We start from the raw sequence: 21,538 nt of genomic DNA on the forward strand, positions 1-21,538 counted from the left end.
AGACAACATCTGATAAGATCCATATAAACATATAAAACAATAAATAAAAATAAAAACTAAAAAAATGAACTCAACTTTACAACAAATTATGTCATTGCCAACATATAATTATGCCGAGAGGCATCTACAATGACATCAAAATGTCTGTAAACAAAAATCCATTTTTGAAACAATTTGACATGCAAATGATAGGTAAATGCATGAAATATGCCATGTTTCAGCATTTGTGGAGGTGTTATTTTATTACTCCAAATAAAATAGAACCCTTGTCACTTGTCTCCAATAGTTTTTTGCATGCATGACATTAATGGATTTGTATTCTTGGTATTTAATATTTTAGAAGAACATTTATTTTAAAGATGATTCTCTTCTATTATAAGATATCTCTCGACATATTTTACATATATTTTTAAAATATAAATATACTAATTATAATAAAAACTTCTCTCATAAAAATTTAACACAAAATACAAAAATGTCACTATTATGAAAACATACAAGGAAGTGGAGGTCAATTATATATGAAAGAGTGGAGATGACGTTCAAATTTCCCATAATTCTTTTCGACAGACGGCTGGTAAATAGGTAATCATGTGATTGCATACACTACCAAAACCCCACTCATATGAAAACCCCAATAACATCAAACACCCGTCAAAAAATTCCCATATCAATTATTAACGGTATATTCAACTTTGCACACGAAACTTTACGAACAAGGGACATACCAATGTCGTCCAACTATATTTCTTGACCTACACGAACCTCAGTAAAATGGCAAAACATAAGACGTGTTGTATTTGTCCTTACTTCCACGTGGAACGAGTGAGCGTTCTCGTTCCGCGTTCATTCAGTTTTGAACCTTTATATGGCGTGCAACTAATAGTCTCGTGCTCTTCAAGAAAGTAAATTGCCAAGGACGTTATCTTAACTTTACTGCAAATTTTCCTTGCAAGCAACCATGAAACTATACAAGAAAAATGACAGTAATCTGTACGAAGAATATCATGGCGGATGGGAGATTCGACATTAATTTTACATAGAAACGCTTTTTTTGGATGTAAATGGAAAGACATATTCTTTGGATGTAAATGGAAAGACATATTCTTCGGATGTCAAGAGCTTTACAAATTTGAAGCCGAAAAATGGAACTTCAAACCTGTGAAATTTGGAGTCGCAGTGCTGCAAGCCCATAATAAATGTGAAAATTGCTATTATTTAACTCAGGTTGCCTAAACACTATTAATCTTTCATTCATTTTCAAATAATAGTGATTTATTTTACGGATCTTTGGATTTTTGCGATTGATGTTGTGTCTTCCATGAAATTATGTTGCAGGTGTAGTAGATTTTGAGGATAAAGCTGAAAGGACAGGGCAACTAAGGGACAATTGCACAAATTTAAAGCAGAATTTACAGTCAAGAGAATGTAAAGAAAAATTGTCTGAATATTAGGTAAGTCTACTGTGCCAGATTTTTCCGAATTGCATATTTTTACAGGGCAAAATGAGTGCTAAAGCAATTAAGAGAAGAAGATGTATGATTGCAAATGAATTGTGGATGTACAGAGGATAATTTGATTCTTGCTGAGAGGTGATAGAGCAAGGCAAAATATGGGATACTTGCGGTGGTGCTGTGAAGGAAAAAGCAGGGGCGCGCGGGCTGAGGTCGCACGATATTTATACTCAATCGTATTTCTCATAACAAACGTGGTGGCGTGGCTGGTTCGGGATTACAGTCACAATGTATTAGCAAAGCTGCACTGTAAGTTTTTCTTCTTAGCTTTGAAAAGAAGATCAGCCATTTGCTTTTACAGAATTCTAAAATAAGAAAAAGTTGAATATACCGTTAATTAAATAATAATTTAGTTTTATTACTCAAAATATTGTGTTTATTTGATTAAATAATAATTTAGTTTTAACTAAATTATTTTTAGTTTGTTTGATTAAGGTAAAATAAATAATAACACATTCGTGTATATATTTAATTAGTTAAATTAAAAAGAATATTATTTATTTAATAATTTAAAAATTAAATAATATACAGTGAATTTATCAATTTATTTTTATATTAAAAATTAAAGAAAACTAATTTAAATAATATCAAAATATTATTTGAAAATTGATTTGAATGACAAATGTTTATATCAATTTAGTAGATAGTTTTTCTTATATTTTTGTTGAATATTATTACATATGAATAAAATTATTCTAATATTGAATTCAAATCATATCTTTTTTATAGAAGGTGACTTGTATTGAGGAGTGTATAATGCCCCAAACCAAACTTTCTAATCAATATAAAATCAATTTTTTAAAGATTAAAATGGTATAAGCATATTTCAAGATTCTTTTTAATATATCTAACTTAAAAGATTTTTTTTTAATAATAGGATATTATTTTATTATTAAGAGAATCATCATTGATAACTTTATAAATAAAATAACTTCTTTTGTCGAATATGTTCATAACTATTAAAACCTTTTCAATTAGTAGATTTGGAATGGAGACAACAATTTTGATTGGTTGCTAAGTTATCTAAAAAGAATGAAGGGCACAATAATAATGGAAGAAAATTAAGTAGAAGAAAGAGAATTTGGTTGAAACAAAATATCAAGTGGATGGGCAAATTGAATGTTATGCAAGAGTATCCAAACACCAATAAGTAACTTAAAAAATATGTGAAAAAAATAAGACAATCATATGAAAAAGGCACCTTGTGTGAAGGAAAACAATAAATTAGAAAATTTAATCTTACATATGATCATGAGTTAAAAGCATATAAAAATAAAATAAAATAAAAAACAAAAATGTTGATATATAATCTTAAATGGGAAATTTTTTTGATTAATGAAAACTGAATAATACAGTGTCACCATAGATAACTCCTTAAATACTAACTTGTATAATCTCTAGACACTGCCCAAATATGTTGCTTTACACTTTAAGATTAATGAAAACTAAATAACAGTGTCATGAAATGTCCAGCATACAAGCATATCTGTATCAAATAAACCCATATATCAAAAACTGACTACATCACTTCCAAGTTCCAAGAGATGCTTATTCAAATAAAAAGAACTTTTGACTAAGCTCTGAAAACATTTCAAGAACTCTGATCTTAAAGTCTGAGAAAATCTATAACATGGTTAGAGACTGCCATTTCCAGAGACTTTAGCAGCATTTCCGATGGAAATGCATTTCAATTAACACACTAGTCTAGTAATTTATTTGGTAGCCATTGCCATAGGCGACGATAAGGGTGCAAAGTTAGTTGTGATTCACACCAACTCACATTTATGTCATCGAGAGATGAGGAGGAAGTAAAGCTTAGCAAGATACAAAAAGCTGGATCAGTTTTCTGCAGGATAAGTCTACAAGGCCAAATTCTTATTCTTGCTTTTGGTTTTAAACCACGTCGATGTTGGAACTAGGAAATTTTGTCATTACAGGTGCTCCCCTGTTGCAAATTATTTTCTTAGTATGCATATACATAAGCTGGATTGTTCACCAGTGTTTTGTTTGCTTGGTAAATCTTGACTAAGGCTAAAACAGCCTTGAATTGGGGTCGGATAACCTCGAGCTCAATTATTAAGATTTGTAATCCCTGGATTACGCGTAAAACGTGGTTCTTACCCTGCAACCTTAGTATATGTTCGCTTGAGTGGAGTTGTAGGTAATTTTATTGTAGTGAAGAGGGTTTGAGGCAGGGACACTTTCCTACACTTTTACAGTGCGCCATTACCATTGTGTCACAACCCTTTGGACAATATGATCAATATTTATTGATCAGAGATGCTAAAATTTGTCTTCTTGAATCCTTTCATGTAGATTTGTTGGAATAGCTAATGGTGTTTTTCTTAATCAGCACTGAAGGATTTTTAATGGAATCTGGAATATTAGTAATCTAGCAGTTATGCTGCTGATTGATCCAGCATATGGCCGATAGGAAAAGTCGAACTTTCTTACCATCAGAACCATTATGAAATAAAGTTTTTAAGCGGGCTGGAGTAAATTCTAGTACCAAAACTAAAATTACAGCCAACAAACCGAAGGAAGGACAGGTATTTACAATTTTTTGTTTTCCCTTCAGGATTATATGCCTAGATTGTGGTCCTAAAGAATATAGGTTGCCCTAGTGCAAAGTGGGGTTGGGCATGGGTCGCCTACTACAAATATGCCCTAAAACTTTCACGACATTTCCTGCCAATTATTAGCTGCTTTATTGCTTTACCTTTATGGAGAATGTGAATCTGAACCAATTTATTTTCTGAAAATATTCGTCGTAACGGACTTCTGAAAAGCGTGTTTAACAGAAATTTTTCTTTCAAGTGAAAACTAGAATGCTCAAGATATCACTGCCTCATCATCAATTTTGAAATTCTAAAGCATGAGACAAATCATCAGGTTCTCGCACGAAATTCCTTTGTTTCCTTTCACAGAATGCCTCAAATAGGAACTGAATACCTACATTAGTTTTTTAGGCTCATCTGTATCGCTAGTAATGCTCCTGGACATCGATAACATCCTGTATGGAAGCTTCATGTTATTGATCTTGAAGTTCTGTTGCTGTTGAAGCTTAGTGATGCTAATTATTAATGATATCTTTATACCAATCTCACGGTTTATAAGATTGGGTGGTTGTTTGTGATTGATTTCTGAGACTCAACAGTTCACACATAAACTATGACTCATTCTATGATGTCTCGCCTAAATTAGTGTAACAAATTGACACTTCGTCAGCATGCAATCAATGGATACATTTCAACCTGCAGCCATACAGATGTAAATGGGATCTCGTTTCTTTTTATTCTTTGGTGATTGGGTTGGGGTGTATTACAGTTCAGAGTATTAGACACATCCTTTTTTCGATTATTTTGAACTTGCTGCTGCTTTTAATCCCATTGATCTACTTTGGTCAATTGTGGACATTGTACTTACACCAAATCATACAATGTTTCATAAATATCCAGTCTCTTTGTACACTTCAAATAAAAAAAATCAAGAAAAGATCCCGAGTCTCAGAGCCATATGTTGTTTTGGGTTTGAAAGTTGCCAAATGCACGTTTTGAATGGAATATTCTGGAAATAAAGTTGAAAGAACTATTACCGATGTATGACTATGGAAACATATCCCTTGCACATCAAAGACTAGAAAGCAGAGTTCCGGTTGAATGATGGACTAGTAAACTGTACATTTAAGTATGCGTGTTCTGTAGCAATCTCAGTTTGAATTTGTTCCTCCTGATGAGCGAAGTGAATCTTTAATATAATGCTCACCATCAGCAGGTAAAGATGACGAAACTCAGCCAAATTGATCCATAATTAACTACAAGATTATACTTTTTTAAATTAATGGTCAACAATAGTTATTACTCATGCTATGCTACTTCAATTTTCATCCAAACGATAGTGGAATTCCTTTAAGTTAGAGTTAGAGTTTGCATTCAAGCATGGATGTTGATTTATACTTCTTAAACAAGCAAGAATAAAAGCAAATCACATCATAGAGACGTAGCTTTATCCTAGAAACCTCAAGGCAAGAAAAATCAGTTGGAAGCACAACGCACATCTTCTGAGCTTCCTTGAAATGCAGAAACAATTACAAGTGTGAAAAAATCACTCCATGCATTTCCTCACTTGCTAGTGCTCTTTTAACACTTCCAACTAAAGAGTTTTGCACTCTGCATATAACTAACTTCATTTCTATACTACACTCTTACTCTTGTGTATTGTGCTTGGCAATGGGAAAATTGGATTGAACTTCTAAGCCTCCAATGCTCCAATCGAGCCTCCTCATGTCCTTAAATAAATGCTGGATGATCCTCCCAGTGCATAGGAATGCTTTCAAACGGGAATTCAAAGAGGAACCATTGAACTGTTCATTTCACATTCTTGTTTCTGTCTTCAGGATGAAACTGCCCCTTTCATCAGATTGGCAGTTACTTAAATGCCCCTTAGGGAACCAGTCACTTCAAAACTGCCCCTCAAAAAAATGTAGCAGTTTTGAAACGACCCCTAAATGGAAGCTCCAATTTTGTGTTGCTAGTTCTTCTGGGTTTTTTCTTAGTCAAACTTTTGAAGTGATTTCTCTTAATTATTTGTCATCTTTCTCCTGATTTTTGTAGATCACACCTCCACAGATCAAACCCCTCTTTTGAGAGAGCATCTTGGTTCCACAAAAGCTTATTTTGAAATATAAAACAACTTCTTCTCCTCTAAACTATCTGTCCTTGTGTGTGGAACAAGCCTCCCTCACATCTCCTTTTTCATTCTCCAAGGTGGTGCTCAACACTGAAGTGCTTTGAGATAGAAGGTAGTGGTGCCCTGTCTCACTTGCAACCTGCAAATGTAAAAAGGAATCAGTGTTTCCTTGGCGCTCTTTCCATGATCATCTTAATAATTGTCACTGCCTCTACAACTTTAAGCTGTTAGCTGAAACACCTCATGCTACAACCTCTGCAATGGACACAACCTACTACAATGGTTTCCACGGGTTAGAAACCATATCACAACAATTGGCATGATGGCTTCTTCATGTTACAAGCTGATTCATACAACTTGTTGCAGTGAATGAAATATATGCTGCAATGACAGTCGCATACAATATGTTAATGTATACAGTCTAGTTGAAGTGCTACTTGGAATGCTAAAACAACTTAAACTATATGGATCCTCATACTAGAATTGTGTACATGCTACATCTGTGATAAGCTTTTGTGCAAAATACAATGATGGTGGCTATGTAATCCATCACTGAGATGCTTTTATTCTTTCCTAGAAGTGGATTCCCAACCTCATGCTATCCAAAGCTTCCTCTTTTGGAGTGCTTTATTTCTTCCACCCTACTTGCTATGCACAGGTAGTGAATATACTGCTTCTTCTACTTGCTGTTCCCAAGTAGTTGTATTTTGTTCCCATGCTCATACATGATAAGCACAGTATCTCCCTTGCCAATATAAACAGCATTAATTCCCCTTCCCTAGAAGTTGAATAAATTACATGTTACGATGACAACTTTGCCATTAAAAAATTTGAATGTTTACACACTGGAAAATGTTCATATTGCCGATTTTGCTAGAAACCATGTAATCTCATGTAACTGGGCAACCCACTTACCCTTCCTTGCTATACACAACACGTGGATGTGAGTGCCAATCATAAGTGAAAGAAATGTTAAGGCTGAAATCGACCCATTACTTTACCTTTTCTATCATTCTTGTCCCATCTTGGTCTTAAAGGGGACATGCTCTTCTGATGCAGGAGCATCTGACAACCATTAAAAGCATTATGACAGAGAATCTTGGAGTTACAAAATGCACATGCAAAGAATCTAGTGCTACAATAAGGATGGCCAATTTTAGCAAATTGCAAGAAGGTGTAAGAGAACATTCATTGGGCATGAAATGCAAATTCAAATTACATTTGAATGACATTCATGAAGGTAGGCATTGCATTTTGAAAAGACAAATGAAGGATAATGAAATTAAATTTTATTAGAGAGTGGTAATATGACATGGCAAGTTTTCATTTATTTAAAGGGAGTTCTTGGAGGGAAAGTGAGTGGGGAATGGATGAGAAGGAAAAATTAGCTGGGAGGCATGTCGTTGCAGGTTTGGAGGAGAAGGTATAGCAACAAATGGATTTTGGAATCCATGATTGAGTTGTTGCAGATTTTGTGTTGAGGATTGCAAGTTTTTGATGAGCTTGTTTCACAGTTTTTGGTAGAAAATTTGAAGGGATGAATTCTGTTGTTGTCTTTAGATTATTCTGCTGTTGTACTTCAGTTTTATATCAGTTTTGAGACTGTTATTATTATCCCATGAGGCTGCACCATTTGTAGTCTCAATTTAGAGTGAATATAGTACTGTTTGCAAGAGGTTTTGAATGAACAATCTAGTGTTCATGTTGCATGTTTTTAAATCTGATTACCAATGCATTTTATTTTGTTTGAGTGAAGTTGTATGACTTAGGGGCTATATGTTAATCATCCCTGCATCATCTTCATGCTCATCCATGGTGAGTGAATAGTCCTTGCTTGCTCTGCAAGTGGGGTTAACTTCTTGAACATAACTAGATCCTTATAATTTTTTTGGAATGCTACTCATACTATACAAATAGAAGCAACTCATCATTTTCTCCTTTACAAATCAAGTAAATGCTCTATTCAAGAATTACATGACAACCCCTTTGTTAGAATCATAGATCATTGAGAGGGGGGGGTGAATCAGTGATCTAGTGGAAATTGAAACCACAAACTTATTCTTTATCCACTGGTTAACAAAGCATAAGAGATAAGAGCATAAACATGAAACAAGGAATGCACAAAACCACAACATCGAAATTTTTACGTGGAAACCCAGAAAAGGAAAAACCACAGTGGGGTTGTGTTGACGTGTATTTTGTACACAATCATACACAGAATAAAATACCCAAGGGTACCTTATCCTCTCTTGAATAAAATCTCTAATTGCTGAAGATATCGCAAGAAGGATCAGTTAGGGTGACTTCAATGTTCTTTTAAGTAGGGTCTCTACGTGTGGATAAGCACCAGTGGTCGTTGTGATTGCTGTTTCATCAAGGGGTCTTACGCCAAATCCGAACTGCAGGAACAGGGTTTCTTAATACTAACAAGCTCTCAAAAAAGATCAAAAGAGTGGGGCTTGCAAGAGATAAAGTATAATCTAATCCTAAGAATGACTCAATGTGGACGAGACCTGGCAAGATTCTACCAACTTCAATATTGCCATAAAGTAACAAAATTGAAATTGATGCGATCTTCTAAGGTAACAAATGATTTTTTTCAATTCATCAAGGATCATAGACACTACCACGAAGGCACATATCCAAGATACAACAATGATTGAAAGTTTAAGTGATTCAAGTTGATCCAGTTGACCACGCAAGGCGTTCCTACAATCAGCAAGAAGCTAGTGGTTTGGAAAGTGAATCTCACCGACGATCAAGTCCAACACTTTGTCCTTCAAATTAAAACACTACTTTGATTGAGAATGATTCAAGAAAACAAACAACCATGAAGATGACCACAAGAATTGCAATAAAACACCATAACTTCAATATTTTATTGATCTCAAAGTCATCATGAACAACAATTGTTTGAAATTCCTTCTTCAAAGCTCAATCTTGCTACAAAATACTTGCTTCTATCAAATTGCTAATCTCTAATCACTAATGCTGATATCTAATCTCTAGTTTTTCTCTAGTTACAAAATGAAAAGAAATGAGGGTATATATAGCTTCCTCAATTACAATGAACGGTCCAGATCAAAAAGAAGATCAATGGCCAAGATTATGACACCTAAACCCTAATTAGGGTTTTATTACAAAAGTTCCCCTTTTATTGCACAACATTAAATGCATAGCCAAATATTAAATTTGGCACAAAAATCTAGGAGACATAGACCAATGACAATTAAGGTGCCACATCATCTATAACAACCTTTCATCTAAAATCTTATTCCCTTTCCAATGCTCCTTTTTAGCATATGCAATGAATCTAGACACGATTCCTTCGATCTCAGCAATTGGAATTTCGGGAAGATTCTTCATTCATTCTTCTGATCTTCCTTCATGAGAGCTGGACGACTGGTGGATGCTCCCGCCTTTGGGGTCGCCATTGTAACACCTACACAACATTCCATAATAAGAAATAGATTTTGCAATGTATAAACATAAATTAGATTAAAGATTGAATTTAGGAAACTTCATGATAAGTCCTTGAGTTATCATTTCCTAAATACGATTGAGCTACTGGAAATTCAAATTTTCAAAATTCAAAATTTAAATTAAGACTATGACGATCAACATTCAAAATTTAGACAAAAGAAAACTTCGCCATACCTCACTTTGAGAGCTAACTCTAAAAAGATGCAAAATAAGGAAATTCGCCTAGGCAAAAACGAAGTTTGAAGTCTTCAACGTGATCCTCCTCTAGCAAAGGCGCCTTCCTTGTCAACTTCGCCAACTTTTGGGGTCTTCAACGTCTTGATGGCAAATTCACTCCACTTGAACACAAACCAAGTTCGCACTCCCCTTCGAATGGAAATTTCGCACCTCTCCTTGATGAAATTCGCACCTTGTAATTGTCTTCTCCAAATCGCATGCAAAGGATGATTGAATGATGTTTTAAAATGCCATATCACACCCCCTTTATATAAGTGCTTACCTCTTCAATCCCCCATAGGCCAACTTTGAAAAATAGGCAAATAAAAACAAATTTTAAATAAAAATCAAGGCCGACTTTTTTAAAATATGGAAAATAAAACCCAAGCGCCCCAATTTATTTATTTAAAATAATAATTAATTAATTTAATGCCTTCGTATTTAATAGTTTCGATTTTTAAAGGCCAAATTAATTAATTAAATGTCTTGTGCGCACTTATTAAATGCCCATTTTATCGAAATTTAGCATTTGAAATAATTTGAAAATGATGTTAGCGCCAAAACATGGGAGATGTAAGGGGTACAAACCACATCGCTCTGGTCCCTGGGAGAGGGACAGGAGCGATCTAGCATTTTGCTCTTGAATTTCTCGCCTTTTACGTACAAAACCACTTCCCCCACGTTGAAACTGACATCTACATTGGGAATCTCGAGCTTGATCTATTCAATTTTGTATATGAATGCCTCTTAAGATCATTATCGCCCTGGTCCTTGACTGGAGGACAGGAGCGATCTTGCATTTACTCCTTGGTCTTCGCCTCCTTAATCACTAATTTATATCACAAGGCAAGTAACAACTTTATTCTTTCATTCCACGCATACTTACTTGTCCTTTACAAAGCAAATTTGATATTTGAGTGTTTATCGCCCTGGTCCTTGACTGGAGGACAGGAGCGAACTTTGAATTCTAGCTTAAATTTGTCATCTTTTAACCTTAACTCTTTGTTCATCACCTTTCAAATGACGTTTCAGATCTTGTGTACCCTTGCTTTGATGTGATCTAGGAAGAAAAAATGATTGATTTTATGAATATCGCCCTGGTCCTTGACTGAAGGACAGGAGCGATTTTGCTTCTTTGCTCAAGTTAGTCACTTTTTGACGTTTGGTTCCTTGCTTATCATCTTCCCAAAGACATTTTTGACCTTGTGCGATCTTGCCTTGACGTGGTTTCTGAAAGAAATGACCAGTCTAGTGAATATCGCCCTGGTCCTTGACTGGAGGACAGGAGCGAACTTTAGTCTATGGTGCAAATCCTTCATCATATTGATATCAAATTGTCTTCAAGGCGTAAAATGATGTTCTTTATTCCTTCTTGAACATTTGAAACGAACGTGGCCTTCAAAGTTTAAGCATATTTGACTATTTCGCTCTGGTCCCTAGGAGAGGGACAGGAGCGAACTTTCACTTGTAGGCTTGTTCGTGCTTTGCCAACCTTCAAACTTGTTTTCAACGGACTCATTATGCTCCCCTTCATTCATCTTCGACATGAAACTCACTTTAACTTCGTGGGAAATTTGCCTAAGGAAGAAATCACTCTGGTCCCTTGGAGAGGGACAGGAGCGAACTTGGGCATTTCCATCACTTTTGCGGTCTTTGACACTTTACTTTCTCTTCGAGGCGTTCCAAACATCATTGCCCCCTTGTACCTTGGTCTGGATTCATCAAAAATCGGAAGGGAAGGCAAAATAACTAAGATTTCGCCCTGGTCCTTGACTGAAGGACAGGAGCGAACTTGCATTTGTAGGCTCAATCATTCTTTGCCAATACTTAAAACTATCTTCAACGGATCCGCCATGCTCCCCTTCACTCATCCTTGACATGGAATTTGCTTCATCTTGGCGAGAAACTTGTCTAAGGAAGAAATCGCTCTGGTCCCTGGGAGAGGGACAGGAGCGCCTAGGACAAAATAGGCTTCACTGGCGTCTTGCACTCTTCAAAATTATATTCAATGGATTCGTTACGCTTCCTTTGCTTGCCTCAAACTTAACACTCACTTGATCTTTGCCCAAAACTTGTTTTATAAGGAAAATCGCTCTAGTCCCTGGGAGAGGGACGGGAGCTATCACTAAAATTCGCCCTGGTCCCTGGCAGAGGGACAGGAGCGATTTTGCTTCTAGGGCCAATTTTCCTCATTATGGTACTTTCAAGTTATATTCAACGAGTAAAATGTACCTCCCTTATTCTTCTCAAATCGCGAAATCGTTCAAATCTTTCAAGGACAAGGCAATTTTGGATTTCAAGCTCCGGTCCTTCAGTGAGGGACAGGAGCGATTTGTCTTCACTGCATGTTTCCTTGTTTGCAAATTTCTTCAAATTATATTCAATGGACAAAAGATGTCCTCCTTTACCTCTTCCAATCCAAAAATCGCCTTAGTCCTGCAAGGACAGTTGAATTTTAAGAAACAAGCTCCAGTCCTTCAGTGAGGGACAGGAGCGATATTTTGTCCTTGAGGGCAAAAGTTCAACTTTTTATTGCAAACGACTCAATCCTGGCGCTCTATCATGTTGATTTCACCTTCCATTACGTCCTTGACGCTTCAATTTGATCAAAATGAGGTCAAAATGGTCTAAGTGAGTCATTTTGCCCTGGTCCCTGACTGAGGGACAGGAGCGATTTGACCTTAAACTTAAAAAATTTGCCATTTTGAGTCCCAAAAATCTTTCAAAACCTCCAATTCGCGTTCAACTGCATCTCCTGGCGACCCTGCACAAGACAAATGAAATAAATTAATAACCAGGATGCATAAAATATCATTTTCGCCCTGGTCCCTGACTGAGGGACAGGAGCGAACTTGCTTCCACAGGCCAAAATATCAAGTTTTTAAGACTTCAGTCACTTCACAAGGCAAAATTAGGCCATTTCCAATGCCTGGGATCAATTATCAAAATTTCCAAAATTTGGTCAAAATCACTCAAACAAAATTTCGCAATTCCATCATCAACACTTAAGCAAAATTTGGACTTGCATTCAAAAATCTGACTGAACCTAGACAAACTCATTTGACCTCCTAACAGACTCACCTTATTTCAAAATTGCATCCTACGAGAGGAAGCTCAACAATCTTCAAAATTTGGACTAGACATCGGCTTGAAAACATCAAAACGGAAACCCTAAGGCTTAACCCTAATCCAGACGACTCACTCACTAACCCAAAACCCTAAAAGCAGAGAGAAAAACAGGCAAAACCGAGCAAAAAGAGGGGGCCCCCATTTTAATGGGGCGATGTGTGAAATGGTCACAACAGGTTGGAACCCACATATTCATATACTATGGCTAGGAGTACATAAATATTACATAGATGGGGAATGCACTTGCATTCAGGCTCACTGCCTAGAGCTCACTGTTCAATTACAATTGCTCGGAAGACTACAACCTTCAGGGAAGTCTCACTAACTTACTTTTTGTTTACAATGAGTAAATACAATGAAATGAACTCTTAATCAACATCTGACTATGCAAGAATGAGTTCCGGTTAGGCTCTGAATCTCTGACTGTCTTTGCTCTGCTGAATACTCTATTTCTGTCTCAGTCAGCTACCGGTTGTTCTGAAAGCAAAATGCGCACGTGAAACTGCGCTCAATCGCACCAAAACAGATCACCACATCACTAAAATGCTGAAAATCAATCGCCAAATCGATCTTATATATCCGATCTTACCACAAAAACAATCTCCTTCAAGTCGGCTTCAATAAGTGTAACGTGTAGCTCCAAGTCGGCTTCAATCTCGAACAAAACATAGCACCAGACCAAAAGATTATAACTACACGCTTCCTAAAGGTCTTTCCAATCACCGAGATCACAAAAATAATCACCAAAAACACCGCAATCACCGGAGATCATTCCGGATCAAAATGCTATTGAAATACCCTGTTAACTACCTACCGGTTACCACCAACTTCTAGATAAGATGGATCACGACTGCCGGATCGAACCACCAAGAAGAGTTGCCATCAATGACAACCCTAAACAAATAATCAGCCACTGAAAGTCACCTGAAGTCACTGGATGAGTGTCAATTGCCAACACCCTTACCATTCAATGTTAGTGAAGATTTATGTGAGAGCTGTTCTCTCCTTGATCCTAGTGTTTTGTATTCTTCTCCTCCTTTTTTCGTAGTGGCTGTTCATTCGTTTCTTTGCCATGTTTTGCATAAATCTTTGGATGGAGCTTCTAACATTTCTCATCTCAATGCCCTTTAATCTTGCAATGAGAACAATAGCTGTGTACTTCGCACATAATTAAATCAATTGACTTCTTATCTCCTTTCACTGTTACCTGATCTTCCTCTTCTCTTTTTCTTGAAGATTTGATTCTTCTCTTCTAATCCTTGCTATGGAACATTGGCTCCTTCAATCTTGTACATTATCTTGCACTGGTTACTTCTCCTATAACTAGTACAAGGAACATGATACATGGATCCTTGTGCAACATGTCCTTACTTCTTGCAATTGAGAAAGAAGATGAGTGATTTACGTTTGGCATACCTTTTTTGATTTTCCACATGATGGCTTGCTTCCTTCCTAGGCCTAGCTAGTGGTAAAGTAGGTGGAGTTTAATCTCTGCATTTCTTCTTTACTCCTCCCTTATCTAAAGGTGTCTTTGTTTTCAAAGGCTTCTCTACTTGCTCTGATCACTTCTTATGTTTGGGAGACTACCAACAATCATGCCGAGGGTTCACAAAAATAATAGTAGAGGAATTTTCACCTTCCTTTAACCATCCTTAGTTTGTGCATGGCATAGACCCTTTCTTTGAGCATTTATCAATCTCCATACTCCTCTATCCGAAGCCCTCATATTAAGGTCTTTACTCAACCATGATAGGTTTGAATATTCCGGAACTCCCCTTGCTAAACCTTCTATCATAGCCCATTGGTGTTAGTGGCTTGAAGTCTATACCCTTGGCATGATTATCAAACTTGCCAATGTATTTATCATATTTAACATCTTGGAAGGAAACATGTTCATGGGTGCTCATTTTGTATAGCATATTCATTGTTTGCTCTTCTAAAGTAAAGGTTGGTCCACTTTCTTTTTGAAGTCCTCTTTCCTCTTTGCTTCATTATGTTGGAGTTTTGATAGTAATTCATATTTTCTTTCAACTTCTGTTGCAATTGCTCAAGGATTATAATGACAAATTCTTATTGGTTCCACCTGCCAGTTTGTGATTTTTCAATTCTTTCTTCCATGTGGTGCACCTCCTCCCACAGAATTATACTCTTTATTAACACTTGCTTATGGGATGCTTGGAGACCCTCAAGCTTTTTCTTTAGTGGCTTTGTCATAGCAATAGCGTGCAACCAACAATTTCTGTAAAAACTTTTAAATTTTTTGGAAATATGGTTATATACACAAATTTTGTACGTGTCACCAAAAACTCCTATAAGCCTTGGTTATTTTGGAACTTGTTGCTCTCATACTAATTGATCTGTAACTAACTACAAGATGTGTAGTATAACAGTCAATTTTCATCCTCATGCTATACTAGAATTTTCATCCAAATGATAGGAGAATTCCTTTGAGTTAGAGTTAGAGTGTGCATTGAAGTATGGAGGACAATGTATGCTTCCTTAACAAATAAGAACAAAAGCAAATGACAACATAAAGATAAATTTATCTTGGAAAGCTCAAGGTGAAGAAAATCAACTAGAATTGGCAAATGCACATCTTCCAAGCTTTCGTGGATGGTAGAAACAGTTACATGAGTGACTAACTCACTCCATGTTTTTCCTATCTTCCTAGAGCTCTTTGGCACTGAGTATTTCTAACCAAAGAGATTTTTTATTTGCTTGGAACTTCTCCTTTGTGCTGCACTCTCACTCTCTCATGTATTGTGTTTTGCAACAGGAAGATTGGATTGTTCTCCCAAGCCTCCGATGGTCAAATTCAACCTCCTGTCCTTAAATAGATGCTGGAGGATTCTCCCCATGCGTAGGATGGCTCTAGAATGGGATTTTGAAGAGGAATTGTCGAACTGTTCATTTTACATTCTTGCTTCTTTCATTGGATGCAACTGACCCTTTCATCACACTGGCAGTCTCTTAACTGTCCCTTAGGTAACTCACAGTTTTCAAACCATCCCTTGGAGAAACAGGCATCTTCATACCACCACCTGACAGAACTGACAATTTGTATTACTTGTTCATCTAAAATATTTCTGGGCCTTAAACTCATAAGTGATTCATCCTACTGATGTCTTATCTCTCTCCTGTTATTTATGGATCACAAATTTTCCAACCTTTCCCACAAAAACTCTTGGAAAGAGGATAAAAAAACCATATCATCAACAAAAAGAAGTATGAAATTCAGAACACGATGCTTAAGATAACTATTATCTTCTTGTGATCTTCACTTCGGAATTACTTGAGTTCATCTGTGTAGATCCCAAATATGGTCAGAGTTTGAAGCCCGCTATTAGCCCCAAAGTGTTCCTTATACGGTCAGAAGGCTGTGCTTAATTTGGAAGCAGTCTACTGTGAAGTGGCAAAGTTTTATCATGGCAGTAATGAGGCCATCTGAAACTCCAATATCATATAGCTTCTTAATGAGTCCATTCTTTGGAACTCAGTTGAATGCTTTTGTCAAATCTACACAATAATATACTTCCAATGATTCATTTTCAACTCTCAAACAACATCAACTTTTTAGTTGTTTAATTTGAAACTTTTGCATTTATCCCAACTGAAATCACCTTAGCATAGCCCCTAAGATAGTTTCCATTTACTCCAATCAAATGTTGAAAAGTTTTAAAATTTAAATTAACTGCCAGAGGATTTAAGAAGCTATCAATCTATTCAATGATAGGACTTATGTTGAATGGTTGTCTAAAATTCTGATAAAATTTCGAAAAAGTGAACCTTATTAAATTTGTATGCTTTGATTGATAACCATACTTCTAGGAAATACTCACAGGTCATGATGTATAAGAGACATCATTTGTACTCTTGGTGCCCATGAAATTAGAAAAATTATCATTCTTTTACGGTTTACCCATATTTTGTTTCTTAATCTTTTCTCCTGTTTGTAATTTTCAACTATCTGTGAAATTGACATGTCCATTAGCTTATTTTGATTTTACCAAAGTTTAGTGATGTCTTACCACAATTACCCTTGTGCTTGTTTCTGCAGACTTGAAAGGTTGTCAAGGTGGCCATGACTGTTTAGGTACAGAAGGGGTTCTTCGTGTAAGCATGGGCTGCTTTGTATCCTTTTTGTGCTAATTTTCATTTCAAAGAGGGTTCTGGGGATTTCCTCAGTGGATTAATATTCTTACATGAATATATCATGCCTACTATCCAGTTGTGAAGCTTTATTATTGATCTGTATGATTATAATTAAAATGAAGGAGACCAATTATTAGGTAACAATCCTTTAGTGATTTTAGATTTAGGAAGCATTCCTGTGTAAGCAAACAATGTGCATCATGCTCTGGTTATATGGAAAATCACCTATTATTCTTCTGCATTCTACAGTACAAACATCTATGTTTCAAGAGCAAGTAATCCTTGACAGGAATCTAGATTTTTCATTTCTTTATGTGTATTACAACAGTTGGAGCAAAAAAGCTGCAATGTTACCGTGATTCATGGCATTCGGGATTATGGCCTGTAAAACTGCTTTTGTGGATTTCCTTTATGATAATACCTTTTTTGTTCCCGCCCACTGTCATTCAACTATATGGTTAGTTATCTTCTACTAGAAAACTTCATATAGAAATTTGTTTCTTATTTGTCATCTTTTATCTAAATGTATTTGTGAATCATTACAGCATGAAAAAACATATTTGAGGTTTATCTTTAATTCCATGTGGAAGAAATGGATTTTCTAGAGGTTGATTGTTAATATATTCAAGCTATTTATATCATTCAATCATTAGAGGACGATTTCTGTGCTAACTTGTATCTTATTTATTTTTGTTGCAGGGGAAGCAGCACGATTTGGTGCAGGGTAAGTTCTTCATCTATCTGTTTCACATAAAGAAGATTCATTTTTAGCTGACAAGTAGACAAAATTGAAGTACTTTCAAGCATCAACGCTGTCTTCAATTTTTTCATTCTTTTGCTGTATCACATGATACTGGGAAACTTTTGAATTCCTGTTATGCCTTCTTTATTCTCAATTTGTCAGTATTCAATGCCATCTTTTAGATGCCTGACTACCTTTCATCCTTATAAATTTATAATAATTCAACATAACCTTAATTGATTTATTTACCATCAAATATTCTTGCTTTAATGAGATCATTTACCTTTAGTCATTTCAGATTAGATAGTCTCTGAACTATGTACCAATCGCGACTTTTGTTTTCGGTACCTTTCCTTTGATATTTCTTCAAGTTTAATTAGGGAAATTTTAATATGGTTATATACAAGAAACTTGTTTTCCGAATTGAAATTTAATTGCTGAAGCTTTGTTCATTCATTTATTGGTCAGGATATTTCTGCTTATTCAACTTTTTTGCGTTGTCAAGTTCATTACTTGGTGGAATGATCACTGGATGTCCGATGATGCTGGCCATTGGTCTCTCTCTCTCTCTCTCTCTCTGCCATGATCTCTGAATTTCTATTCTTTGCATTTATAATTTTTTATATGCTTTTTAATATGCTAAACATGTTTTCAATTTAGTTTTTTTGCTTCAAGTTAAATACCTTGAAATAGCAGGAGGCATGTTGGGAGCTTCTTCACTTCCCTATCACTCTCTTTTTATTAATGATATACTTTATCTAAATTTCAATTTTTCTTCAATCTTTTGTGGGGAATATTTAATGTAAGTTCATTTTAAGAAATCATATGGCTTTCACTCTTCCACAACTGTCTACTTACCATAAAATCCTGCAGCTGGAAAACTAACGAAATGCAATTTATTTTAGTGGGTGCCATTTCCCCCCGTAATCTTCTATCAACCCTAAAATCATGGAAGGATTTAACAGGAGTAATCTATTTATTATTTTTGTGCTATATGTTTCACCAAGTTTTGTTTTCCGCCATCTTGCCCTGTTTTTGACCCTGAAATGATTGATCTGTAATTGAAATTTGTTTGCTTCTTAGTCGTGCAGCAGCAATAATGGTATCAACAACAGCCTACTCTGCTTCTGTGTGTGGAATCATATTGATGTACATATGGTATGCTCCAAAGGCATCATGTTCACTCAACATATTTTTTGTCACGTGGACGCTAATCCTTCTTCAGATAATGACTGGCATCTCTCTTCATTCAAAAGTATGTTTTGACAACAACTCAATATTTGTACCATCTTTCATGCTGTGTTTTACATTATAGTTTATCATACATTTCTAAAAGTAGGACACATATAATAGAATGCATGTGCTTTAAGGTCTTCCATAGATGTGAATGGTTCACCATGTTTCCTCAAAAGTGAAATCTAAAAGATTCTCTCAAAGTAGCAGTGAGCAGATTAAATATTGTCTAAGTGAATGTTTTTGGATAGCTGATATATACAAAACAATGCCCCTCGAAATAGAACCTAGTTGTCATATAAAATGTTGACTTGCCTAACCATTTGGCCAAGTCTTGTTTGCACTGTATTTTTTGAATATAGTTGAGTGACACTTTGCCAAAAAGACCTTTTGAATTAGAAAGCCAGTGTGTGTGTGCTAGTATTCACTTCATTATTAGATATTCAAAGGAGGCTCCAAAGTCGATGAATGTATCAATACCAAAGGTCCAAAACTAAAGTTGAGAAATTCCATCAGACAAATGAATTTCGTGTAAGAGGAAAAGAACATGCATCTCTAATTAGATTAACTGTGAAGTGCAATAGGCCTTAGATGATTAATCCCATCGTGAAATTCATCAATCGCAAAACCTTCTTCATTATGTATCAGTCTTCATGATTTCATTTAGGGGCTCAACATTCCTGAGGAATGAGTAATTTGGGCAACACTTGCCACTAGGAAAAAGATCTGACTGACTTTGAATATGTTACAGATTCTCAGTAAGTATTATAGTTTTAAAGCTCATTCTTAGCTTCAGAAAAATACTAATTCATTACGAATTTCTTCTGGGAAGTAGCAATATCAAAAATATATATACGTTGTAGTCAGGTTCACCAATTTGAACCAAGTACAAGTTTAATCTTCTGACCAGAACTGAAAGAAAGAAAAAATACAGATTCTAATGAAATTATATACAAGTAAACTACTACATGTAAAACCATGCAGTCGGATTTAATGCATTTGAAACAAAGACCAACATTAAGTCTCTAATTTGAATCAAAAGGAAGCCCAAAAGGTGTTTATAACTAACTGCATTATTGCTTTGAGTAGGAAAGGAAACATGGTATCACATTAGACCATAGCCTAAACAAACCTCATGCCATGTTTGACAATTACATAATGGGAACCATGCAAACAAATTTGACTCTGAAGGATACAAGAACCACTAGTCAGGATTACCAGAGAGCCACAATATTGAGTTTACAGGAGGGAGAGATAGACATCTAAAATTCCCAAAATAACTAACTATTGGTACAGCTGAACAGACACTGAGCAGGAAATACCATGATACACATGGAGAATGAAGAATAGCAGAAGACAATAATGAGCCACAAAAACTGATACTTTATATGGTTCACTGTTGTGGATTAAAAAATTAAATAGATCTACAATGATGAGGATGCGTGCTGGCTGGATAAAGGCCAAGAACAAAAAAATGCCAAAAGATAATTACAAATAGTTACTAGAATGAATCCCATTGACCGTCAAGCAGATAAAACAAATTTAAACTGCTAAGAACAATGAAACAAACATAGTTGTTGATGATTTGAAATTTTAAACAACATCGAGAAACTTGCTGATGAACATTCTTGACCAAGACAGTTTGGACATAAAGCCTGCTAGTGGCCACTGGGTTGAAGGCTGGCTAACTGATGTAAGACGGATTTCAGCTGAAATTCTGTAAATTCCATTCCATTTTCCATAATAAGGACATCTCAGCCAGTCTTGTGTGAGATAAATCTAGATTTCTTGGAGCAGCAAATGGAGCATTTCCTCAGTGATTGTATATGGATCTTTTCTAGAAGTGTTAGGCATAAATAACCTCCTTCATTGCATTTTCCAATTCTGCCTTAGCTAAGTTTATATTGAATGGTGAGAGGTAAGAAAGATAATGGAGCACAGAAGAAACCCACCTTTCCATACATTAGCAATCATGCCCATTCTTCCGTCGTCACCAATTTCAATTAGATGGGATATCAAATAAAACTAATGAGCCCTCCAGTAACGTTAGCAGCTTGCAGATAAATGAAAAAGGATTTTGAATTTTTACTTTCAATCAAATATAATACACTACCAGGAAAGGTTTCCATTGAGGCACCAAATGTTGATAAAAACAGAAATACCGTCATACCCCTTAAAATGTAAGTATTTTCTTAATTATTCAACAAAACGTGATGTATCTCAGAGTCTGCAAGTTAATATAAAGTTTATTCAAAGCCATTCTTTCAACAATAAGTAACATGAAGGCTTTTTCTCTCAAGTAGACTCAGGTAGCAGATAAGCTGACACTTTACTACTATGTTCTCCTGGCCTTCCTTGAACATAGTAGGTGGCTTAGATG

At 35.7% G+C, this 21,538-nt stretch overlaps 1 protein-coding gene across 4 annotated transcripts in view; it reads left to right on the forward strand.

The window, feature by feature from the left end:
* The first annotated feature begins 898 nt into the window (after nucleotides 1-898).
* Nucleotides 899-21,538, forward strand: part of LOC131042255 (uncharacterized) — a 41,731-nt gene continuing 21,091 nt past the window's right edge. The window contains exons 1-8 of one of the 4 annotated variants that reach the window (XR_009105152.2): nucleotides 899-1,227; nucleotides 1,339-1,454; nucleotides 1,568-1,763; nucleotides 17,089-17,162; nucleotides 17,481-17,640; nucleotides 17,883-17,907; nucleotides 18,394-18,480; nucleotides 19,009-19,180. Coding sequence is in view for 3 of the 4 variants with exons in the window: in XM_057975593.2 (XP_057831576.2) it covers nucleotides 1,613-1,763; nucleotides 17,089-17,162; nucleotides 17,481-17,640; nucleotides 17,883-17,907; nucleotides 18,394-18,480; nucleotides 19,009-19,180 (669 nt within the window). In the remaining variant the exon portion in view is untranslated. Of the gene's footprint in view, nucleotides 1,228-1,338; nucleotides 1,455-1,567; nucleotides 1,764-3,124; nucleotides 3,452-3,495; nucleotides 4,064-17,088; nucleotides 17,163-17,480; nucleotides 17,641-17,882; nucleotides 17,908-18,393; nucleotides 18,481-19,008; nucleotides 19,181-21,538 lie in introns of those variants that run through there. The other 3 variants (XM_057975593.2, XM_057975594.2, XM_057975595.2) reach the window with 3 other exon arrangements.

Source organism: Cryptomeria japonica, chromosome 1, assembly GCF_030272615.1.
Source record: "Cryptomeria japonica chromosome 1, Sugi_1.0, whole genome shotgun sequence".
Classification (NCBI taxonomy): Eukaryota; Viridiplantae; Streptophyta; class Pinopsida; order Cupressales; family Cupressaceae; genus Cryptomeria; species Cryptomeria japonica.